Below are 26,107 nucleotides of genomic sequence, written 5' to 3' on the forward strand. Positions count from 1 at the left end.
GAATGGAGAGAGATTGTTGGGGTCAGATATTTACAGGTTTTGGGGAATGAGAGAGGAAAGAATGTTCCACAGAAACTAGATTTTTCTTTTCTGAATTTCTACCCTGTACTGAAAGTGATGACTTTTGTAAACTCCATTTACAGAATATTAGAAGGGGAGGATTTGGAGACAGATACCAAACAAAGCGTCAAGGCCTGACAGAGTCACTCGATTGATTGGGACGTGAATACCATCAGCCTTTAAATCTAGATGGAGAAACATTTGTCTAGTCTGTCTCCTTCAAAAGGTTTTGAACATCAGTGCAACTAGAAAGGTACCAAGACACACACACACACTTGAGTGAGAGTGTTCCAGTGAACTGACTGTGGAAAGAGCTTTAACCAGTCACACATCCTGAAAAAACATTGCATCATTCACAGTGGGGAGAACCGTACAGATGTTCTTTTTGTGGGCAAGGCTTCAACTGATCATTGAATCTAGAGAGTCACAAGGACACCCTCACCATGGGGAAACCATGGAAATGTGGTGTCTGTGGGAAGGCATTCCAGTTCCCATCTGGGCTGGAAACTCATCGACGCGTTCACACAGGGGATAGGCCTTTCACCTGCTCTGAGTGTGGGAAGGGGTTCAGTCAGTCATCCCATCCGCAGACACACCAGAGAGTTCATGCTGGGGAGAGACCATTCACCTGCTCTGACTGTGGGAAGGGATTCAGTCAGTCATCCAATCTGGTGACACACCAGAGAGTTCACGCTGGGGAGAGGTCATTTACCTGCTCTGATTGTGGGAAAGGATTCATTGATTCATCCGCCCTGCTGTTACTCCAGCGAGTTCACACTGGGGAGAGGCCATTCACCTGCTCCGAGCGTGGGAAGGGATATATTGATTCATCCACCCTGCTCGTACACCAGCGAGTTCACACTGGGGAGAGGCCGTTCACCTGCTCTGAGTGTGGCAAGGGATTCAATCAGTTATCCAGCCTTAAGACACACCTGTGCCTTCACACCAGTGAGAGACCATTCACATGCTCCGTATGTGGGAAGAGATTCACTCATTCATTCAGCCTGCTGACACATCAACGCATTCACAATGGGGAGAGGCCATTCACCTGCTCTGAGTGTGGGAAAAAATTCACTACTTCATCCAACCTGCAGAGACACCGGCGTGTTCACACTGAAGAGAGACCATTCGCCTGTTTTGAGTGTGGGAAAAGATTCACTCAGTTATCCAGCCTGCTGAGACACCAGCGGGTTCACACTGGGGAGAGGCCATTCATTTGCTCTGAGTGTGGGAAGGGATTCAGTGATTCATCTCACCTGCTGAGACACCAGTGAGTTCACAAGTGATTACAGGGGTTGGATTCTGCTGTTATTGCTGCTGTTAATCACATCCAGGACTGAACCATGTTCACTCTGACGGTTGGTGAAGTGGGAGGGTCAGAGGTTTCTTTCTGCTGGACAGGCCTCACAGCTTTGCTTCCAGTGGGCTGATGCTCTTTCAGCCTGTGAGTGCACGTTTCCACCGAAATGATCCACAAAAGCTGGTGAAGTATATTTATTTTATCCTGGGTAGTAAATAGTGTTTTGCCCACCACTACAGGTATATCTAAAATAAATACATTTGTCTCTGTTCCATTGAGTCTACAGCACAGGGACCAGGCCAGTCAGCTCAATCGGTCTATGTCAGTATTTATGTTCCAGATGAGCCTCCACTCCCCCCATCAGCATATCCTTCTATTCCTTTCTCCCTAATGTGTGTATCTAGCTTCCTCTTAAATATATTCATGCTATTCACCTCAACCACTCGCTGTGGTCGCAAGCTTCACATTCTCACCACTTGCTGGGTAGAGAGGTTTCTCATGAAATGCCTATTGGATTATTGAGCCTCTTTATAATCTTAAAGACTTCCATCAGGTCACCCTTCAGTCTTCTCTTTTCTAGAGGAAGGCAGCCCAGCCTTTCCTGAGGGTTAAACGCTCTCAGTTCTGGTCTGATCCTTCTGAATATTTTTGCCACCTTCTCCGGTGTGTCTGTCTCCTTTCTCTAAATGGAGATCACAAATATTGACTGTCCTCCCAGTGTCGTCTAACCATGGTTCCAAACCAGTGGAAGATAACCTTCCTGCTTCTCAATTCTATCCATAGAACCATAGAAAAGTTACGGTGCAGAAAGAGGCCATTCATCCCATCGTGTCTGCACCAGCCAAAAAAGAGAAATAAGAAACTAGCCGCTCATTTTAACCCAAACTTTCTAGCACCTGGTCCGTAGCCTTGCAGGTTACAGCACTTCAGATGCAGGTCCAGGTAGCTTTTAAGTGAGTTGAGTGTTTCAGCCTCAACCACAAACTTAGGCAGTGAATTACAAACTACAATTTTATACATCATTACATCCCTGCTTTTGTATTCAATATTTCGCCCAATAAATGAAAGCATTCCATATGCTTTCTTGACCATCTTGTCCACCTGTCTTGCCACCTTCAAGGCACTGTGGACATGCACTCCAGGGTCTCTCACTTCCTCAATCCCTCTCAATAGCTTCCCGATTATTGAACATTCCCTTGTTTTTTTTGCCCTCCCCAAATGCATTACTTCACGCTTTTCAGGATTGAATTCCATTTGCCACTTTTCCACCCATTCAACCAAACCATTGATATAATTCTGGAGTCGACAGCTATCCTCTTCAACTATCAACTACATGGCCAATTTTTGTGTCATCTACAAATTTCCCAATCATGCCTCCCACATTTAAGTCTAAATCATTAATATTTACAGCAAGGGCCCCAATACTGAGCCCTGTGGAACATCACTGGAAACCGTTTTCCATTCGCAAAAACATTCATTGACCATTACCTTTAGTTTCCTGTTGCTGAACCAATTTTGGACCCAACCTGTCACTTTCCTGACAAGTCTGCTATGTGGGACCTTGTCAAATCCCTTACTGAAATCCTGGTAGACAACATCCACTGCACTATCCTCATAAATCTTCCTTGTTACTTCCTCAAAAAATTCTATTAAGTTAGTAACACAGGATCTTCCCCTAACAAAACCAGGCTGACTATCCCTGATCTATCCGTGTCTTTGCAAATGATAGTTTATTCTGCTCCTCAGAATTGTTTTCAATAATTTTCCCATCACTGAAGTCATACTGACTTGCCTATAATTTTCTGGCCTATCCCTCGCATCCTTTTCAACTAATGGTACAACGTTCACAGACCTCCAATCCTCTGGGACTTCACCGGTATCTAGTGAGGATTGGAAAATGGTACTCAGAGCATCTGTTATTTCTTCCCTGGCTTCTTTCAACAGATTGGGATACAGTCCATCTGCCCTAGTGATTTATCCACCTTCAAGGATGTCAGTCCCTCCATTACGTCCTCTCTCACTATGCTTATTGCATCCAATATTTCACTCTTCCCCTTTAACTACAATGTCTGCATCATCCCTCTCCTTAGTGAAGACAGAGACAAAATACTCATTGAGAACCCTGCCCACATCTTCTACATCAACTCACAAGTTACCATGTACATCTCTGATAGGCCCTACCTTTTCCTTAGTTATTCTCTTGCTCTTAATGTACTGGTAAAACATCTTGGGATTTTCTTTGATTTTACCTGTCGACATTTTTTCTTATCCCCTCTCTGCTATCCTAATTTCCATTTTTACTTCACTCCTGTATTTTTTATACTCCTCTAGGCTTTCTACAGTATTAACTCTTTTGTGACTGTCAGAAGCTTTCTTTTTCTGCTTTATCTTGGCCTGTATGCTTCTGGATAATCAGGGGGCTCTATATTTGGCAGTACCACCCTTTTTCTTTGTGGGGACATGTCTACACTGTGCCCGTAGAATCTCACCTTTGAATGGCTCCCACTGATTTGACACAGTTCTTCCTTCTGCTAGCTGTATCCTGTCCACTCTCGCCAGCTCACCTCTGAGCTTTGTAAAATTTGTCTTCCCCCAATTTAGTACTTTTACTCCTGTTCCATCTTTGTCCTTTTCCATAATGATGCTAAGTCTAACTGTATCCCTCTAAAAAGGAACCCTATATATGGGCCCCACACTTTAGGAAAGATGTGATGTTCTCGGAGAGGGTGTCGAGGAGATTTTCGAGAACGGCACCAAGGATGAGGGACTTCAATTAGCTGGAGAGACTGGAGCAGCTGAAATTGTTCTCTTCAGATCATAGAGTCATTTAGGCATAGAAGGAGGCCGTTCAGCCCGTCGAGTCCATGCCAGCTCTCTGTTGAGCAAACCAGCCAGTCCCATTGCGCTGTTCTACCCCGTAGCCCTGCAGGTTTATTTCCCTCGAATGTTCATCCAATTTCCTTTTGAAATCATTCATCATTTCCACTTCCAACACCCTCGTAGGCAGTGAGTTCCAGATCAATACCACTTGCTGTGTAAAAATGTTCTTCCTCACATCTCCTGCCCAAAACCTTAAATGTGTGTCCCTTCATCCCTGTACATCAGCTAATGGGAACAGCTTTTCTTTCTCCACCTTATCTAAACCTGTCATATTCCTGTACACCTCTATCAAATCTTCCCTCAAACTCCCTTGCTCCAAGAAGAACAACCCAGGCCTGACATCTAAAAAAAAGGACAAACAAAATATGTTAATAGCTGAAATCAAATGGGACTGTTTGTTTTCTGTTTCAAAAGTATTATGAAAATATTGTACTGGACAGTGAAGGAACTGGAATAACTCATCAAGGGTGCAGTTCAATGGAATATATCAATCTGGTGCCCATATACATTGCCATGAATTCAGGGAAGTGTAGAGACAAAATAAGTGAGATATTTGTATCCTTTGCCTGTGAACATTTTTAAAAATAGAAAACCGCATTTGAAAGCCTGGCCACTACCTGAAATATCAGGACCATACTGGGGGAGATAATAGAAGATCTCGAGACTGTTACCCACTTTGATCTTTTCATGAGGTCACCTGAAAGTCAATAATATGTCATGATTTTGGGATAGCAGTGTGAGTGTACAACTGTGATTTGTTACGTGTGAGACAACTAACAGCGGGAAATGCATGGTGAACGTGCGCTGAAGAACTGGTCCCAACCATGCACAGCTACCTGACACCCAGAATGACATTAAATGGTGATTGTGACCAGGGGAATGAGACAACATTTTGACATCATCAAGGATTTGACACATACTCCATAGTGAAACTGACTTTAAAACAACCAGGACAGAATTAAATACACTGGTCATGGTCAATAAGTGAGTAACATTAAATTAAAAAGGGATAAGAACTTGGACTGAACAATTAGAGGCTTAGCAGAAATAATACTCAGTAAGAACTAGCCACAAGTTGGATAGGGATAAAGAGAGAGCTGGAGAAACTTGTACATCTATGCTTGACTTGTTGCTCAAAGCATATGTCCTTATGTACTTGTAACTTAGAACTCATGATGCTCCTTCAGGAGGAGTAAAGATCAGGTCGATGTTACCCCAGCGGGGGCCAGAACAGAACTGGAAAATAACAGAGTGAAATTGAGTGAGGAGTCGGAGAGAGAGTTCTCTTCCCCTCAAGGTGTGGACTGTAAGAATGCTGGGGTACCCCTAATTTGGCATTTCTTGCTAATTAGCAAACGTTAAATTAAATTCTATGACTAGTTATGCATTTATTTTTAATTTGATTGTTACATTTCTCCTGCTTCTACTCCTGTTGTGATTACGCTTTGGGTAAAGATGGTTGACAAGTGACAGGATGGGAAATTGTGCTTTGGGTCTTCATTGACCGAATGTTTTATTGATCCAAAAGGTTTAAAAGGGGCCAAAGTTCAGCAGTAAATATAGCATAGCTGAGAACAGATGACTTGCTATATGCAGGGAGATAAACAGCTCCCAGAGGACTGAGTGTTAAGGCCACCATGTTTTCACTGGTTGGCCTGGGAACGCTGACTCCCTGTCCTGGGGATGGACGTAGGGAAGCCAATTGTTTGAGAGTTTGACATGGCTGGACGGGTGTAGATGATTCAATGACGGGTTTTGTAATCGGTCCATTCAAATGATGGCTCGGCAATGATTGGGTTAAGTCAATCTGCATAGACTTTGCGATGTAACAAAGTATAAGAAGGAATTCTACAAGAACAGAGATTTTTAGAGACAAGAACAAAAATTGCTGGAAAAACTCAGCAGGTTTGACACTATCTGTGGCAAGGAAGACAGAGTTAACATTTTGAGTCTGTAATACTCTTCATCAGAACTAAAGAGAAATAGAAATGTGGTGAAATATAAGCTGTTTAAGGGGGGTTGGACAGGTGGAGCTGGATAGAGGGCCAGTGATAGGTGGAGGCAAAGGAGAGATTGCCAAAGATGTCATAAACAAAAGGTCAAAGGGGTGTTGACAGTGTTGACATTAGCTAAAGGATGTGCTAATGGTGACATTAAGGGTAGAAAGCAGGATGAGCAAGGTACAGATAGCCCTAGTGGGGGTGCGGTGGGGGGATACCATAAGATCATAAGACATAGGAGCAGAAATTAGGCCATTCGGCCCATCGAGTCTGCTCCGCCATTCAATCATGGCTGATAAGTTTCTCAACCCCATTCTCCCGCCTTCTCCACGTAACCTTTGATCCCCTTACCAATCAAGAACCTATCTATCTCGCTCTTAAATACACTCAATGACTTGGCCTCCACAGCCTTCTGTGGCAATGAATTCCATAGATTCACCACTCTCTGGCTAAAGAAGTTTCTCCTCATCTCTGTTCTAAAAGGTCTTCCCTTTACTCTGAGGCTGTGCCCTCGGGTCCTAGTCTCTCCTACTAATGGGAACATCTTCTGCACGTCCACTCTATCAGTATTCTGTAAGTTTCAATCAGATCTCCCCCCTCATCCTTCTAAACACCATCGAGTATAGACCCAGAGTCCTCAAACGTTCCTCATATGTTAAGCCTTTCATTCCTGGGATCATTCTCTTGAACCTCCTCTGGACCCTCTCCAAGGCTAGCACATCCTTCCTGAGATACAGGGCCCAAAATTGCTCACAATATTCTAAATGTGGTCTGACAAGAGCCTTATAAAGCCTCAGCAGCACATCCCTGCTTTTATATTCTAGTCCTCTCGAAATAAATGCCAACGTTGCATTTGCCTTCCTAACTACCGCGTCAACCTGCAAGTTAACCTTAAGAGAATCCTGGACTAGGACTCCCAAGTCCCTTTGCACTCCAGATTTCTGAATTCTCTCCCCATTTAGAAAATAGTCTATGCCTCTATTCTTCCTACCAAAGTGCATGACCTCACACTTCCCCACGTTGTATTCCATCTGCCACTTCTTTTCCCATTCTCCTAACCTGTCCAAATCCTTCTGCAGCCTCCCTGCCTCCTCAATACTACCTGTCCCTCCACCTATCTTTGTATCATCTGCAAACTTAGTCAGGATGCCCTCAGTTCCTTCATCTAGATCATTAACGTATAAAGTGAAAAGTTGTGGTCCCAACACTGCCCCCTGCGGAACTCCACTAGTCACCGGCTGCCATCCTGAGAAGGACCCCCTTATCCCCACTCTCTGCCTCCTGCCAGACAGCCAATCTTCTATCCATGCTAGTACCTTGCCTCTAACACCATGGGCTCTTATCTTACTGAGCAGCCTCCTGTGCGGCACTTTGTCAAAGGCCTTCTGGAAGTCCAAGTAGATAACATCCATTGGCTCTCGTTTGTCTAACCTACTCGTTACCTCCTCAAAGAATTCTAACTGATTTGTCAGGCATGACCTCCCCTTGATGAAACCATGCTCACTTTGCCCTAATTTACCATGCACTTCCAAGTATTCTGAAATCACATCCTTAATAATGGACTCTAAAATCTTACCACTAGGGAACAGGCAATTCTAGATTTAGTGATGTGTAATGAGGCAGATTTGATAAGGGAGCTTAAGGTGAAGGAGCCCTTAGGAGGGAATCGAAATAGGCTAAAAGGTGGGGCTAAAACAATGTTGTCACCATTGTCACCTTAATGTTACCATTAGCACATCCTTTACCTAATATCACCACCGTCAACACCCCTTTGATCTTTTGTTTATGACATCTTTGGCAATCTCTCCTTTGCCTCCACCTATCACTGGCCCTCTATCCAGCTCTACCTGTCCCAACACCACCCGTCCCAACCCCCCTCACCCTTAAACTGCTTATATTTCACCACATTTTTATTTCTCTTTAGTTCTGATGAGGAGTCATACGGACTCGAAACATTAACTCTGCCTTCCTCGCCACAGATGCTGTCAGACCTGCTGAATTTTTCCAGCAATTTTTGTTTCAGATATCCAGCATCCGCAGTATCTTGCTTTTATCTTAGAGATTTTTTAGAAGTTTTACATATTACATTGACTGGTGCCATGGCATCTGGGACAGACCAGGGAGCATTTACGTGGAGATGGTGCTTCTACCCAGAGTGTAATGGTAATGCTGCTGCACTTTGATACTACTGCTCAGACATGAGCAATTGTCAGGTCTCATTTATACTGACTAAAATCTAATCATTGTCGCCAATCAATGTTATCACTGTGAATCATTTAAGAGTTTGGGAAAGGGGGACAAAGAGTTAATTAACTCCCTGAACCCCATTTTCTAACATCGCTGTGTCAAAAATAAAATCACATTCCCCCTCTCTGGCTCCTTTGCCAATTACCTTGGAGGGACTCACTTGCTGTTAAAGAGCCTGCCAACCCCTCTCACCCACTTTCCCTAAAGTGCATGAAGCTAATCATGAAAGGTCCAGAAAAATCAAATATTTTTATTGATAAAAGTTCATTAATGAAACAGAACTTTTTTTTAAAACGTAAATTACTTGAGGATCAAAGACAACCAGAGGTAAAAGGATTTGCACAATGTTCTGAACCCAAATGGTTTCTCTTTAGCTCCTCTGTACGCTGTTCCTGTGACTCCCCGCTTTGGACACAGGGCCACTGAACCCTGAGGGGTCCCATCACCAGCAGCCCCGGTCACCCCCCACTTCTTCCCCAATTGGCTAGAAGCCCATTTCCCAGTCAGCCAATCAGCATCTTCCCGTCTATTAGTCGACACCCATTGCAATTTCTTAACTGGGACGTAGGCCCCGTTATTCTCGGCTAAATTCAGCCCTCAGCTCCGTCGCCTGGCTGTCATTGACATGAGCAATAGAGACAGAAAGAAAGGTCAAATGGGAATTGAAAACTTGTGCAAGTTGAAGCTTGAGGGAGTGCTGGACCGTTGGAACTGCTCTCTTCTGGATGAGAAGCCAACCCAAGGGCCCCGTCTGCCCCTTTGGGTGGACTTGGACGTTCCCCTGGCTACAATTTCAGAGAAGAGCAGGGACTGCTGTGTTTCCTAAATTACAACAGTGACTACACTTCAAAAAGTACTTCATTGGCTGTAAAGCACTTTGGGATGTATTGTGGTTGTGAACGGCCCTTACAAATGCAAGTTTTTAAATTCAAGTTTTGTGTTACCTCATCTTATGATCTGTAACTTAATCGATTTCAGCCACCCCCAACTTGCCAATTAATGAATTCACTTTGGTTCAGACAAGAATTTCGACAATTAAGGCAAAGGCAGAATTCTCTGGATTGTAAGTTTAAAAAAAGGTTTATTAAAAGAGAAAGGTTTACTTCACAACTTTAAAATAATGACTTTACAACCTCATGTGGTGATCAGTCCATAAAAGTATAACCCTCTCTGGCTCCTTCTTTGACAGCAATTCTTATAGAATTCAGCCTCGGGAGTCTGGCTCCTTCTTTGACAGTAATTTTCTTGGAACTCAGCCTGGGGAATCTTCATACTTGGCTAACAAGGAAGACCTTCAGAACCTCTACTTTTATGTCCAATGTGACAATTACCCCGTGTCAGAGTGGGGCTTGTTGTAACATGACAATTGGTTAATTTAATTGGATCCCAAATTACTTACACCACCTTCTCTCATTATCTTAGACAGGAATACAATAGAACTGTTTCATATGATCCCTTTATCTGATTCTATGTGATCCCTTATACAGTTCCAAATGTTGAGGCTAATCAGAATTTGAAGGTCTCTCTTGCCAGTACATTTATCTTCATTGCACATTCTTTACATACACAGCAATTAAAGTATTATATTTTTACAGCAAATAAAACTCAGTCTTTTACTATAACTACTGATTCAGAATTGATTTATTAATTATAATTCAATTAAGGCTCACTACTTATTCAATCAGCTGTTACTGACTGGTAGCTAATTAATACAGTAATATTTAATTCATAGATTTGGTTGACACAAGAATGAGTGGTTCAAAAAGACAGTTTGCAGAAGACAATAGTTTCTTATTAATCTTGATTGGATTGAACAATGAGCCTTCTTGAACTGAACTTTGGTAGAATATGATGTCCTATAACTTATCAAAATTAGAAAATAGTTTCTTTGTTTAAACAATTTGCATTGGGCCTGCAGGTTCTGGAAACATTTATGTTGATGCAGTTTTTATGATAAAAAAATAAAGATCCAGCCACGTTAGAGTTTAAAATGGCTTCCTTAACCTTGTTGCCTATAACAGTGAATACAGTGTGAAAGTGATTGATTTTTAGAACTAAATTTAGCTACCCAGGCCTACCTACAGTTTCATGCATTACAACAGTGACTAGACTTCAGAAGTACTTCATTGGCTGTAAAAAGCTGTAGGAGGTCATGTGGTGGTGCAAGGTGCAAAGAAATGCAATTTTTTCCAATTGTCCACAAATTTGGATATATTACGTTTTGTCTGCACATCAAAATAACATGGATTGAGTCTTAATTTTGTGCAATAACCTTGTCTTTGACAACATTTCAAACACTCTTGTGAAAATCCAAACATGCTGCATCCTGAATTATTTGTGTTGAAACACAGCGAGTTTTGTGATGTGGAACGCACTGCCTGAAAATGGTGCAGAGAGCAGATTGGACTCTATCTGTCAAAACAGAATTGGGCAGATTCTTGAAAGGAAAATAAAATTGCAGGATTCTGGGATTAACTGGGTAGTTTCTCAAATATCTGACATGAACACGATGGGCCAAATGGCCTCCTTCTGTGCTCTGTGAGCCTTGTGTGCATTTAAAGTGAGTGGCAATGACCGAGAACCCACTTCCTATGAGTGTGCTAGAAGCAGAGATGATGGCATGATTTCTGAAGGAAATTGGATGGGCACTTCAGGGAAATGGAGCACTACAGGGATAGGACTGGGCAATGGGACTGACAGGTTTTCTCTACAGACAGTCAGCATGGACTCAAAGGGTCGAATGGCCCCATTCCCTACACTAATGACTCAATGATCTAATGAGAGAGATTTCAGCTGCTCCAGTCTTTCCAACTAACTGAAGTCCCTCATCCCTGGTGGCAATATCGTAAATCCTCGCTCCAGACTCCCTAGAACTTCGCAAATTTCCTTGAATGTGGGGCCCATGTGTAGGGCATTCTAGAGGGATAGAATGAAAAACACGGAGTTTATGTTCAACTAGTTCAGAACCATGGTTAGACTACACTGGGAGGATGGTCAACATTTGTGATCTCCATTTAGAGAAAGGAAATAAGGCACTGGAGGAGGGGAAACAAAGATTCACAAGAATAACACCTGAACTGAGAGTATTTAACCCTCAGGAAAGGCTGGGGCGCTATTCTCTAGAAAAGAGAAGACTGAAGGGTGACCTGGTGGAAGTCTTTAAGATTATAAAGGGGTTCAATAATTCAATAGGGATTTCATGAGAAGCATCTTCATCCAACGAGTGGTGAGAATGTGGGACTCACTACCACAGTGAGTGGTTGAGGTGAATAGTATGAATTCTTTTAAGGTGAAGCTTGATACATACATTAGGGAGAAAGGAATAGAAGGATATGCTGATGAGGGGAGATGAAGAGGGTGAGTGGAGGCTCATGTGAAGCATAAATACTGACAAAGACCAACTGATCCGACTGGCCTGGCCCCTGTGCTGTAGACTAATGGAATAGAGACAAATGTATTTATTTTAAATCTACCTGTAGTGGCAGGAAATACACTATTTACTATTCAGGATAAAATAAATATACTTCAACAGCTTTTGTGGATCATTTCAGTGGAAATGTGCACTCCCAGGCTCAAAGAGCATCAGCTCACTGGAAGCAAAGTTGTGAGACCGGCCAGTCCAGTAGAAAGAAACCCTCCAACCCTCCCACTTCACCAATTGTCAGAATGAACATGGATCAGTCCTGGATTAACAGCAGCAATAACAGCAGAATCCAACCCCTGCATTCACTTGTGAACTCGCTGGTGTCTCGGTAAGTGTGATGAATGAGTGAATCCCTTCCCACACACGGAGCAAGTGAACGGCCTTTCCCCAGTGTGAATTCGCTGGTGTGCCCGCAGGTTGGAGGACTGAATAAATTCCTTCCCACACTCAGGGCAGGCAAATGGTTTCTCCCTGGTGTGAACTCGCTGGTGTGCCCGCAAGTTGGAAGACTGAGTGAATCCCTTCCCACACTCAGAGCAGATGAACGGCCTCTCCCCGGTGTGAACGCGTCGGTGAGTCCAAAGGTTGGATGACGTTGTAAACCTCTTTGTGCAGTGAGAGCAGCTGAATGGTCTCTCCTCAGTGTGAATGCGTTGGTGGACCCTCAGATCTGCCGCACTTTTGAAGCTACTCAAACAGTCAGAGCATTTAAAGGGTCTCTCATCGGTGTGAGTGATGTGGTGTGCCATCAGGCTGGATGACTGAGTGAATCGCTTCCCACACTCAGAGCAGGTGAACGGCCTCTCCCCAGTGTGAACTCGCTGGTGCTTCTGCAGGGTGGATGACTGAGTGAATCCCTTCCCACATTCAGAGCAGGTGAATGGCCTCTCCCCAGTGTGACTGCGTAGATGAATCTCCAGCTCTGATGGAGCTTTGCATCCCTTCCCACAGTCTCCACATTTCCATGGTTTCTCCATGGTGCGTCGCCGTGTGTCTCTCCAGATTCAACGATGAGTTGAAGTCTCGTCCCCACACAGATAATGTGACAGACAACAGTCTCTCACTGCTGTGAATGGTGCGATGTTTGTTCAGATTGTATAACTGGTTAAGTCTCTTTCCACAGTTAGTACACTGGAACACATTCAGTCAGGCGTGTGTGTCTCGGTGCTTTTCCAGTCACACTGATGTGTAAAACCTTTTGAAGCAGACAGAACAGACAAACATTTCTCCTTCCAGATTCAAAGGCCAGTGTTTTACACGTCCCAATTAATCAAGTGACTTTGTGAGGTTACGATGTGATGTTTTGGGATTTCTGTCTGCAAATCCTCTCCTAAAATAGTGTAAAAAGAATTTACAAAAGTCACCATTGTCAGTATAGGACAAAAATTAAGAACAGCCAATTCTAGTTGCTTTGGCTTATTCTTTCCTCTCTTGATATACAGGTGGAATGGGGCTCTACAGAGAGTCAGCATGGACTCATGTTGCTGAATGGACAACTTCTGTGCCTTATTGACTGGAAATAAATACAGTACTATATAGGAAAACTAGAAATAATAAATGTACTTTATTAAAGAACCATAAAAATCTAGCATTTACTGTCTTAACACTAGACAAACACAATCTATATTCAAAAATAGAGTCATAGAGTTTTACAGCACGGAAAGAGGCCCTTCAGCCCATCGTGTCTGTGCCAGTCATCAAGCCTCTATCTACTCTAATCCTATTTTCCAGCACTTGGCCCATAGCCTTGTGTGCTATGGCATTTCAAGCGTTCATCTAAATACTTCTTACATGTTGTGATGGTTCCTGCCTCTACCACCCTCTCAGGCAGTGAGTTCCAAAAACCCCCCACCCTCTGGGTGAAAAAATCTTTCCCCAAATCCCTTCCAAACCTCCTGCTCCTTAGCTTAAATCTATGTCCCCTGGTTACTGACCCCTCCACTAAGGGGAAAGGTTACTTCCTATCTACACTATCTGTGCCCCTCAAAATTTTGCACACCTCAATCAGGTCCCCCCTCAGCCTTCTCTGCTCTAAGGAAAACAACCCCAGCCTACCTACCCCTTTTTGATCCCTTTTTTTTACTGTCATTTTTATTTCTTAATTTTTATTTATCTTTTTCCAACTTATTTTCATTATTATTATTTTTAAAATTTATTTCAATTTTTATTCATTGTTTTATCCCCAGCTTTTAGCCTTTTCAATCTTTTTTCCCACCACCATCCCCTCCCCCTACCCCATCCCACCCCACCCCACCCCACCCCCACCCCCACTAGGGCCATCTGTCACTTTCAAGAGTGCTTACCCTGGTCCTGCCAATATCACATTCTGCTTTCCACTCTTCATGTCTCCATTAGCACCTCCTTTAGCCAGTACCACCACTATTAACAGCCCTTTGACCTTTTGTTTATGACATCTTTCGCAATCTCTCCTTTGCCTCCACCTGTTACACCTCCTTTAAACAGTATATATTTCACAATATTTCTACTTCCCTTTAGCTCTGAAGAAGTCATATGGATTCAAAACGTTAACTCTGTCTTTTTCTCCACAGATGCTGTCAGATCTGCTGAGTTTTTCCAGCACTTTTTGTTTTTGTTCCAGCCTATCTAGTCTCTCTTCATAGCTGAAATGATCCAGCCCAGGCAACACCCTGGAAAATTTCCTCTGCACCCTCTCCAGTGCAATCACATCCTTCCTACAGTGTGGTGACCAGAATTTCACACAGTACTCCAGATGTGGCCTAACACTTTTTACAACTCCATCATAACCTCTCTGCTCTTGTATTCAGTGCCTTGTCGAATAAAGGTAAGTATCCCATATGCCTTCTTAACCACGTTATCTACCTGTCCTGCTGCCATCAAAGATTGATGGACATACACACCAAGGTCCCTCTGACCCTCTGTACTTCCAAGGGTCCTACCGCTCTCGTGTATTCCCTTGCCTTGTTAGTCCTCCCAAAATGCATCACCTCACTCTTTAATGTCCTACCTTACTAGCTTGTCATCTTAAATGTCAGCCATCTCCTGGGGAAATCACCCCTTTAATTGTTAACATTAGGAAAGAGAGCAACCTTTCAACCAGACAAATTAATGTGTCAGGTTGAGGGAACAAAGAATGGCAATGATTTTAAGAGAAAGAGACATGAGCCAACCTTTCCAGAGTCTGCACCCTCCCTGGATTCACTTCTTCTCCCTTCAGTTCCTGCAAGTCCATAATTAAACCCCAGAATTAAAAAACAAATAGAAGTAAAAACATTGATTTCCTCACAGATGTTGCCCAGAGGAGCAAGTTTTGGTTTGAAGCTGATTGTCTCACCTTTCGCATTGTGACGTCCACAATGGAACGTTCACCGAATCAGCCAATAGGAATCACTCTGTTCCACGGTGACGTCCTCGGGTTCCAGTCTGCAGGCCAGGCGCGCGGACACGGGAGCCCCGCCCCCACCCGTTTTGCCCCCTCCCCCTGCACCTCCTCGAGACAAGGTTTCCAGGTAACCGGCTGTCGGCTCCGGCCAGAGGGAGAAGTCGCTCGGCGAACTCCCCATCCCCCCCTCTGTCTACGGCGGTTGGCTGGTTCAAAAAGAGATCGAGCGACTGCTGGCGGCAACTGCACTGCGCCTGCTCCGGACAGCAGCGCTTTCTGCGCCTGCGCTGCCAGCTGAGGGAGTGGGGGAGGGGAGTTTACAATATGTCTTCCCCTCATTTTCTTCCAAGTCCTGTAGTTTGATTTTAAACAGCACAACATTTGTTTTAGCTTCACACACTCTAAAAATAGAGGCCGAGTTTCCTCAATTTCTCCTCATAGGAAAATCCCACCCTGCAGGCATTAGTCTGGTGAACTCTTGCTGAACTCCCCCTGTGACAAGTATATTCTCCCTTAGGTAAGGAGACCAAAACTGTACTAAACACTCCAGCTAATGGAGGGAGTGTGTGTGGGGGCAGCTACTTACAGCGCTTGGGGAGAAAGAAAGGAAATAATGTTCCAGAGAAATTAAGAACAGGCAATTCTAGTTTCTATCCTGGACTGAGAGCGCTGACTTTTATAAACTCCTTTGAGAGGATATTAGAAGAGGAGGATTTACAGAGACGAAAATCGAACCAAACATCAAGTGAAGAATTGGCAGTCACTCAATTATTGTGCGACCTGAACATCAGCAGCCTTTGAATCTTGAAGGAGAAAACTTTGTCTGTTCTGTGCGCTTCAGAAGATTTTAAAATCAGTGTGACTGAGAAAGGACGAAGACACACACCCGAGTGAGAGTGTTCCAGTGCACTGACTGTGGTAAGAGCTTTAACCAGTTAAACAGCCTGTAAGAACATCACTATTTACAGCTGGGAGAGACCGTACATGTGCTATATGTGGACGCCTCAGCTGATCAACGAACCTGAAGAGAGACTAGGAGGCCCACACTATGGAAAAACCATGGAAGTGTGGGGACTGTGGGAATGGATTCAGATCCCCATCTCAGCTGGAAATTCATCAACGCAGTCACACTGGAAAGAGACCATTCACCTGCTGTGAGTGTGGGAAGGGGTTCACTCATTCATCCCACCTGCTCAGACACCAGCGAATTCACACCAGGGAGAGGCCGTTCACCTGCTGTGAGTGTGGAAAGGCATTCACTACTTCATCCGACCTGCTGACACACCAGCGAATTCATACCGGGGAGAGGCCATTCACCTGTTCTGATTGTGGGAAGGGATTTAGTCGGTTATCTCACTTACAGGCACACCAGCGCGTTCACACTGGGGAGAAGCCGTTCACCTGCTCTGATTGTGGAAAGGGATTCTCTCACTCCTCCAACCTGCGGATACACCAGCGAGTTCACACTGGGGAGAGGCCGTTCAGCTGCTCCGAGTGTGGTAAGGCATTCATTGATTCATCAAGCCTGCGGATACACCTTCGAGTTCACACCAGGGAGAGGCCATTCACTTGCTCTGAGTGTGGGAAAGGATTCAGTCGGTCGTCCTTCCTGAAGGCACACCAGCGGATTCACACTGGAGAGTGGCCACCCACCTGCTCTGAGTGTGGGAAAGCATTCATTGATTCATCCAGCCTGCTGAGACACCAGCATCTTCACACTGGGGAGAGACTGTTCACCTGCTCTGAGTGTGGGAAGAAATTCAGTCGATCAACCTACCTTCAGAAACATCAGCGAGTTCACAAATGATAACAGGGGTTGGATTCTGCTGTTATTGCTGCCGTCAGTCACATCCCGGAGAGAACCATGTTCATTCTGACGATTGATGAAGTGGGAGGGCCTGAGTGTTTCTTTCTGCTGGACTGGCCGGTCTCATGACTTTGCTTCCAGTGGGCTGATGCTCTTTTAGCCTGGGAGTGCATGTTTCCACTGAACTGACTCACAAAAGCTGATGTAGAATATCTATTTTATCCTGGATAGTAAATAGTGTTTTTTCTACCACTACAGATAGGTCTCAAGTAAATACATTTGTCTCTGTTCCATTGGGTCTACAGCACAGGGCTTGGCCAGCAGTTATTGCCCATCCCTAATTGCCCTTGTTCAGAGGACATTTAAGAGTCAACCACATTGCTGTGGGTCTATGGTCACACGTAGGCCAGGTAAGGACAGCAGATTTCCTTTCCTAAGGGACATTAGTGAACCAGATGTTGTCATCATCAGACTTTTAATTCCAGATTTTTGTTTGATTTAATTTTCACCATCTGCTGTGTTGGGATTCAAACCCAGGTCCACAGACCCAAACCCTGGGTGTCTGGAATAGTGGTATTGTCCAGTGACAATACCACTATGCTCCACACGAGCCTCCACCCATCCTTATCTAAACCTGCAATAATCTTGTTCACCTCTATCAAAACTCCCCTCAGCCTCCTTTACTTCAAGAAGAACAATCCCAGCTTCTCCAACTTAAACTTGTAAAAATCCTTCATCCCTGGAACCGTTCTGGTAAATCTCCTCTACACCCTCTCAAGGACCCTCGCATCCTCTTAAAGTGTAGTGACCAGGACCGGACTCAGGACTCTCATAGTGGCCTCACCAGAGCTTTATAAACTATTGGCATAACTTCCCCACTTTTGTTCTCAATACCTCTGTTTCTGAAGCCCAAGATCCCATATACTCAAAACAGGAATATCAAACCTTTTTACTTGAACATTAAAAGCATTTGAACAACATTCTTAAAATGGCTAAAGAAGATTTTGACCAATGAAGGAACGAGCTGTTGCCACAAAAAGAAGCCTTTCTGAACTTGTTGTCTCAAAAAGAGAATACAAAATGTTTGAGTCTGGGAAATGAACTGAAAAATGAAAAAGTTCCACCTCCAACTGAACAAGAAGAAGACACTTTAAATGTGGAATTGACTGGGATATTCCTTTTGGATTTAAACAATGGAGAAACTACAGACATGGAAGAAAATAAAGCTCAAAGGGTGAACTCTGAACAAACAGATTTTCAAACTGAAATTGAAAATACACATATGAACAGCAATGAGGGCTCTCCTTTTGCAGAAGGAACTTTGGACTATAATTATTGTAAGAAGAAAACTTTCAGAAAACACTGCAAGCTGTAATATTTCACATCTTCAGTGGAATGTGATTCCTGGACATGGAATTCAGCAATGTGCTGTTATCAAGATAGACTTGTGAATTTGAAGTGGACATTGGAGGGATTATTATGTGTATTGCATGTTATAAGATAGTTAAACATAGGAAAACATAGGATTCAGGAACAGGAGTCAGCCACTTGGCCCCTCGAGCCTGCTCCGCCATTCGATAAGATATGGCTGTTGTTAAGATGTACAGCAGGTTGTAAGTTGTAATATTCTAAATAGGATATTACGAGGGTGAGACATTTTCATTTCTTCCTGAGGAAGGTGTTGTGAATATCTAGTTTCATAATTCATGTTTTAGAAATATAACTTTTAGTTTAGGAATTGGATTTTTTTTAAATGTACGATAATTGGAAAACCTGGGCTGAGAATCTGACAAAAACACCCTAAGGGAATTCACAATCACAAGGTGTGGCCCATGTTGATTTAAGAAGCCAAAGCTCAAAGGGTAAGAACTGTAAAACGGCAGGTGGGCTCTTTTAGCTGGAGACCTGGAGACATTGGGTCTGACAATTATTGTCCTGACAATTTCTGGTGATAGACTATCCATCAATATTCATTACAAGCCTACCGACTCCCACAGCTACCTCAACTAAAGCTCCTCACACCCCGCTTCCTGTAAGGACTCCATCCCATTCTCTCAGTTCCTTTCCCTCCGTCGCATCGGTTCTGATGATGCCACTTTCCAAAACAGTTCCTCTGACATGTCTTCCTTCTTCCTTAACTGAGGTTTTCCACCCATGGTGGTTGACAGGGCCCTCAACCGTGTCCGGCCCATCTCCCGTGCATCCGCCCTCACACCTTCCTCTCCCTCCCAGAACCATGATAGGGTCCCCCTTGTCCTCACTTATCACCCCACCAGCCTCTGCATTCAAAGGATCATCCTCTGCCATTTCCGCCAACTCCAGCATGATGCCACCACAAAACACATCTTCCCTTCACCCCCCCCCACCACACTGGCGGCTTTCCGCAGGGATTGTACCTTCCGGTTCCACTCCTCCATCATCTCCTACACCTCAGCCCCCTCCCACGGCACCTTCCCACGCAACCTTAGAAGGTGCAACACCTGCCCCTTTGCTTCCCCCCTCCTCACCGTCCAAGGGCCCAAACACTCCTTTCAAGTAAAGCAGTGCTTCACTTGCACTTCCCTAAATTTAGTCTGCTGCATTCGCTGCTCCCAAAGCACTCTCCTCTACATTGGAGAGACCAAATGCAGACTGGGTGACCGCTTTGCAGAACACCTTCAGTCTGTCCGCAAGCATGACCCAGACCTCCCTGTCGCTTGCCATTTCAACACACCACCCTGTTCTCATGCCCACATGTCTGTCCTTGGCATGCTGCAATGTTCCAGTGAAGCTCAATGCAAACTGGAGGAACAGCACCTCATCATCCGACTAGGCACTTTACAGTCTTCTGGACTTAATATTGAGTTCAACAATTTCAGATCATGAACTCTCTCCTCCATCCCCACCCACTTTCCGATCCCCCCTTTTCCAATAATTTATAATTTTTTTACAAATATATTTTTCTTTTCCCACCTATTTTTAAATTTATTTCGATCTATTGTTTTATCTCCACCTTTTAGCCCATTTCAACCCCTTCCCCCCACCCCACCCCCACTAGGGCCATCTGCTGCTAGCTTGTCCTGCTTTCTACCCTTAATATCTGCATTAGCACATTCCTTAGATAATATCACCACCGTCAATGCCCCTTTGTCTATGACATCTTTGGCAGTCTCTTCTTGGCGTCCACCTATCACTGCCCCCCTATCGAGCTCTACCTGTCCCACCCCCCTCTACCAGCTTATATTTCACCTCATTTCTATATTTCTTAGTTTGATGAAGGGTCATACAGACTCGAAATGTCAACTGTATCCCTCTCCGCAGATGCCGTCAGACCTGCTGAGCTTTTCCAGGTATTTTTGTTTTTGTTCTAGATTTCCAGCATCCGCAGTATTTTGCTTTTATCTTAATTATTATCCTGTCTTTGTTAGAGAGGTGAATTCTTTATGCAGACCTCAGGGAAAAAAGCTTTGGTTTTGAAGCTAAAAGTTAATTAATTTAAATATCAATTGGACATCCCAACTGGTCTCTGTTACCATGGGGATAAGTGATTCAGGGTGGAGCCTTGGTTGGAATTCTGCGTGTTTCTCACAGAAAGCAGGCAGTCTGCAGTTCGCTTGGACGCAGCCAGCTGTGGGACCAGGAGGTGTGAACCAGCTGGAAACTTATAGGGCCATTAGGAACTAGGGGTGTTCCTAATGTTTAAATCCCTCAGCAAAAAGGCGTTGAATCCCACGCTTGGACTGAGGAGTCCACAGTTTTGAGGTCTTAAAGGAAAGTTGGAGGGTTGTTTAGCCAAAAGCTAATGGAAGGACCACCATAAAATCTTGGAACTTGGAGAACAGCTGGAATACTGAGGAGAATTAAAGAGAATTCTGGAGAGCTTTGACATATCTTTGGGATGGTCCCAGGAACAGAAGTGAATGAACCTTCAAAATATCGTTAAATATAAATGAATTCATGTGTTAGGGGTGGGGGGGAAGTTAAAAAAGTAGAACTGGGTTAATAGTATAAGTCTTTATTAACTATCGTGTTAAGTTCATTGTGCTGGTTTTTAATTTTCTTTTCTCTTATATACATAGTAAAGTTTGTTTTTGTTTAAAAATATGGAATCTTGTGGCGTAATTCTTTCAGTTAATCACTGGGTATTCGAATTTCTCTTTAAAAGTTAATGGTCTCGACTGGGATCCTAACAATAGCCACAAACAATATTTCGAAACAGAAAGAATATGATTTTCCTTATTTTGTACAAAGCATTACATGATGAGACACCCATAGCTAGGATTCCCAATAATTTCTGAGTTCAAGCAGTTCTTTTCATGAAATAATCTGATAATTGATGACTAAAATTGGAACTAATTGTTGTGCTTTCTAAAGCAGGAGGGCTATCGCCCAGCACAGAGGGTAATTTGGGATTTCTCCCATAGACCAATTGATAGGGACTATACCCTCCAACCATCTGAAGTGAATTCTTTACATGAATCATCCATGCCAGTGCAGTGGTCAACTTGCAGTTTGGCTGATCAGCTAAGATTTTATGCATTTCATTGATCACCGCGTGATTCCTTTCACAGAGTCCATTGCTGAAAGGACTTTCAGCTGTGATGTTCATGAACATAATGTTCATGTTTTCACACATGTCTCTAAACTCATTAGCAAATTCCCCTCCATTATCAGTCAGAAACTTAGCTGGTGCCCCAGGTCTAGTCCCTATCCATTTCTCCATGACTTGGTCTATAATCACTCTTTTGTCCTTGCCATGTGTTATGAGAGAAACACTAAATCGAGTTACTATGTCCATAAAGTGTAGAATGAAAATATTTCTGAATTTGTCCCATACCTTTAGATCCATGGCAACTAACTTGTTCAAGTCACATGCCAAGGGAAGGTTTACAATAGGATGTGACGGTGTCCTCCGATACTTTTTACAGATTTCACACCTTGCATTAATCTCTTCTATGAGCCTCGTATGCTCTTCATCAACCACCCTGCAGGAGTTTTAATCTTTGACAAGAAGGGTGAGCAAACTGTCTTTGTAGCTTTAAGACAATTTGCTTTTCTTCTCGCTGATTCTTATCACTTGATTCCATTAATCTTTCTCAAACAATCTGATTCGAAACAGCAGGTATTGTTAAAGGGATACGATAATGCCCTGATTGAGTAAACTGCAGACTCACTGACTTTCCAAAAACAGTTGTCTTATCTTGATTCATGTCCAGTTGCAATTGTGCCTTTTACCTAAGGTTTACTCAACAGTGAGGGGATCTCACAAAAGACTACACCAGTCCTGATAAAGTGGCTGAATCCAGATATTTTGCATGGAATCACCACTCTTTTTAGTGGCTTCAATGTGTGACATCACCCAAACCTAAACAAGTTGAACCCTCCTTAACCTTGTGTCCATCTTCACCACGAGGTGAATCTGGGTAACATCTTCACCAATCTGATCCACATACTGTCGAGGTGCAGCCACTATCTAACACAGCACAGTTGAAAGCGTCTGTGAACAATATACTCAGAAATGGACCAAAACTCTTTGTGACGAGTACAATTCCTTCAGAGTGATAATTGTCATGATCTTCAGCCTCAGAATTCTCTGTGTCATGAGTCACTTTGAAGACCCTGATTTTCCACTTTGGGCAGTTTGGCTCATAATCATATTTTGAGTTAATCCTGAAACACTTGTTAATTGTTCCCATTCACCTATTAGTGCTGTTCCAATCCAGATCTGTTAAAGGTGCTTTCGCCCTCATTCAAAACCTGTCAAAGTCCGATTATGCTCACAGGCTTTCTTGTAAATATTATCAATGAACCCGAATAGAAGATCCAAACCTTCATCGATATCCAACTGACAGGCATCCAGCTCACAAAATTCTTCTGTTCTGATTTTACTTTTGTTAGGAAGTGACAGTGCCAAGGCCAGACCTTGTTCCCTCCTTGGTTGGGATATAACCCGTGTCCACATATCCACTTCATTCTTCCACTGGTTGTATGGCTCAGACTCCAAGAACAGGCTGGGTATCTGACCCTGACAATTGCTTTCAGCCATTTCTCACAAAAATTACTAGGATTGGAAGCTTTTGTCCAAAATTTTATTTCCGTTTAGTTTCCATCCTTCGCCATTAGGCAAGCAATCTGTTACCATGACAGCCTTATGGTGAAGAAAGAAACTGGAGCCAGTCTTTACTTGGTATAGACTTATTCACAGAGTGAAACTTTAGTTATATAACTCCTGACTCCACTCCATGCCAGTAAGTTTCCTTTTATCTGTGCTCAAGTAACCATCCAATCAATTCCCTTCACCTATGTATATGTAACCACAGCTGATACAATTAACACCCACAGTCAGAGCATCGAAAGGGCCTGTAATCAGTGTGACTGCAATAGTGTCTCAGCAGGTTGGATGACTCCATGAATCCTTTCGCACACTCAGAGCCGGTGAACGGGCTCTCTCCTCTGTGTGAATTCGGCGGTGCTTCCGCAGGCTGGATGTATCAGCAAATTCCTTCTCGCACTCAGAACAGGTGAAAGGCCTCTCCCCAGTGTGAACACGCTGGTGTCTCAGCAGGTTGGATGATTCAGTGAATCCTTTCCCACACAGAGAGCAGGAGAACAGCCTCTCCCCGGTGTGAACTCGCCGGTGCTTCCATAGGCTGGATGAATTTGGGAATCCCTTCCCACATTCAGAGCAGGAGAATGGCCTCTCTCCAGTATGAACACGTCGGTGTGCCCGCAGGCTGGTTGACCGAGTGAATCCCTTCCCACACACGGAGCAAGTGAATGGTCTCTCTCCGGTGTGCGCTATCTGGTGCCGCAGAAGGTTGGTTAACCGAGTGAATCCCTTCTCACACACGGGGAAAGTGAATGGCCTCTCCCCAGTGTGAACAACACTGTGGTTCTGCAGGGTGGATGATTCACTGAATCCCTTCCCACAGACGGAGCAGATGTATGGCCTCTCCCCAGTGTGAACGCGTTGGTGCAACCGCAGGTGTGATGACTGAGTGAATCCCTTGCCACACACGGAGCAGGTGAACGGCCTCTCCCCGGTGTGAACTCGCTTGTGTGTAACCAGATGTGATGAGTGATTGAATCCCTTGCCACACTGAGAGCAGGTGAATGGCCTCTCCCCCGTGTGAATGCGTCGATGAATTTCGAGTGCAGATGGGGAACGGAATCTCTTCCCACAGTCCCCACATTTCCACGGTTTCTCTATGGTGCAGGTGTCCTTGTGTCTCTGCATGTTCGCCAATCAGCTGAAGCCTCATCTGTACACAGAATATGTGTACGGCCTCTCTCTGCTGTGAATGGTGCAATATTTTTTCAGGCTGTGTAACTGGTTAGAGCTCCCTCCACGGTCAATCCACTGAAACACTCGCAGTCAGGGGTGCGTGTCTCTGTGTTTTTCCATTCACATTGATGTTTAAAAATGTCAGAAAGAGACAGAGCGTTGATGAGTTTCTAGCTTTGATGGGGAAATCAATCCCTTCCCACAGTCCCCACATTTCCATGGTTTCTCAGAGGACCTGATGTCCTTGTGTCTCTCCAGGCTGGACAATCAGTTGAAGCCTTGTTCACAAGCAGAACACATGAATGATTTTTCCCTGCTGTGAATGGTGTGATTTTTATTCAGTCTGTGTAACGGATTAAAACTCTTTCCACAGCCAGTGCACTGGAACACTCTCATTCGGGTGTGTGAATGTCTTGGTGCTTTATCAGTCACAGTGATGTTTGAAATCTTTTTCCACAGACAGAATAGACAAACGTTTACCCTTCCTCATTCAAAGGCCAGTGATATTCAGGTTCTGCTGAATCAAGTGACAGTGAGATCCTCCCCTTCTAACCTCCTGTAAAATGCGTTTACAGAAGTTATCACTGTAAATACAAGATATTTTCTTTTATTCATTCATGGGATGTGGGCTTTGCTGGCTGGGCCAGCATTTATTGCCCATCCCTAGTTGTTCTTGAGAAGGTGGTGGTGAGCTGCCTTCTTCAGCTGCTGCAGTCCATGTGGTATTAAATATATAAATTCAGAACAGAGAATTCTAGTTTCTATGGAACATTTTTCCCTCTCATTCCTCCAAATCTATAAATCTCTGTCCCACACATTCCTCTCCCTCTCTGCTCATTGTTCCAGACTCAGTGTCCAGTCTCCAACTTATTCTTTTCTCCTCTCCAGATTCTCTCTCCTCCTGTCCTTAAACTGGTGACTCAGGCTGTGGATCAATCCCACTCCTTCACTCTAATTCTACCAAATACCTTGCCTCAAAACAACAAATTACCTTCATTGACTTTAGCAGTGATGTTAAATGAACGGAAATAACCACCTTTCCCCAATTGGGCCTCCGGTTCAGTTTGGTGCCGCAGAGCAGCCGGAAGCGGCGGATGGTGATTCCGGACCAATAGGAAGAGAGGGGGCGGGGCTGGAGGACCGAGTTCGGGCTGCTGGTCCTCCAACCAATCGGAGTGAATGAGGGGCGGGGCCCTAATCGTACGCCCCGGCGCATGCGTGTTATGGGGCAGAGATTGGAGCATGCGCAGTGCGGGTGCTGGACGATGTCCTGTTGAATCCGTGGGGGGGAGATGACTTGAGGCAGGAGAGGAATAGAGGTGGCGGGTGGACTTGGAGGCTTCAGAAACACCTCATGTAGGCTCCCATATCCCATGTTTCCAACAAGCGGAACAGCAGTTGAGGGGTTTCTGATGACAGGCCCGAGGGTAACGGCCGCACCGCCATCTTGAGAAGGGAGGGTGTGCAGCCGGGCGCATGCGCGGCGACAGGGATGATGGGATTTGGACCCAGGAAATTCAAACCAAAGATCCCATCAGGATCTGAGCAAGTCAGAAACAGAAATACCTGGCAAAACTCAGCAGGTCTGGCAGCATCGGCGGAGAAGAGCACAGTTGACGTTTCGAGTCCTCATGACCCTTCAACAGAACTAAGTAAAAATAGGAAAGGGGTGAAATATAAGCTGGTTTAAGGGTGGGGGGGGAGAAGGGGGGGTTGTTGGGACAAGCAAGCAGTGATAGGAGGAGATAACTAAAAGATGTCACA

General features: G+C 44.3%; 1 protein-coding gene and 1 pseudogene across 1 annotated transcript; one reads left to right on the forward strand and one right to left on the reverse strand.

Annotated features, from left to right (window-relative positions):
• The first annotated feature begins 413 nt into the window (after nucleotides 1-413).
• LOC144676798 (uncharacterized) lies at nucleotides 414-17,283 on the forward strand (annotated as a pseudogene).
• Nucleotides 9,557-24,903, reverse strand: LOC144676799 (uncharacterized). Its single transcript, XM_078537122.1, has 3 exons — nucleotides 23,945-24,903; nucleotides 23,542-23,860; nucleotides 9,557-12,833 (listed from the first exon to the last, which is right to left on the reverse strand). The coding sequence occupies exons 1-3, from the start codon at nucleotides 24,293-24,295 to the stop codon at nucleotides 12,214-12,216; spliced, it is 1,290 nt and encodes a 429-aa protein (XP_078393248.1). The 5' UTR covers nucleotides 24,296-24,903; the 3' UTR covers nucleotides 9,557-12,213.
• Nucleotides 24,904-26,107: the final 1,204 nt, after the last annotated feature.

This window comes from Cetorhinus maximus, unplaced genomic scaffold, assembly GCF_964194155.1.
Source record: "Cetorhinus maximus unplaced genomic scaffold, sCetMax3.hap1.1 HAP1_SCAFFOLD_1932, whole genome shotgun sequence".
In the NCBI taxonomy this organism is placed as follows: Eukaryota; Metazoa; Chordata; class Chondrichthyes; order Lamniformes; family Cetorhinidae; genus Cetorhinus; species Cetorhinus maximus.

Excerpts from the sequence above, each read along its gene's own strand:
- LOC144676799 (XM_078537122.1), bottom strand. The coding sequence starts at position 24,295 with ATGCAGAGACACAAGGACACCTGCACCATAGAGAAACCGTGGAAATGT. Across the intron at positions 23,861-23,944 it reads CCACCCTGCAGAACCACAGT|ATAGCGCACACCGGAGAGAG; the intron begins GTTGTTCACACT and ends CTGCGGCACCAG. Across the intron at positions 12,834-23,541 it reads GGAATTTGCTGATACATCCA|AGCTGGAGATTCATCTACGC; the intron begins GCCTGCGGAAGC and ends AAGCTCCATCAG.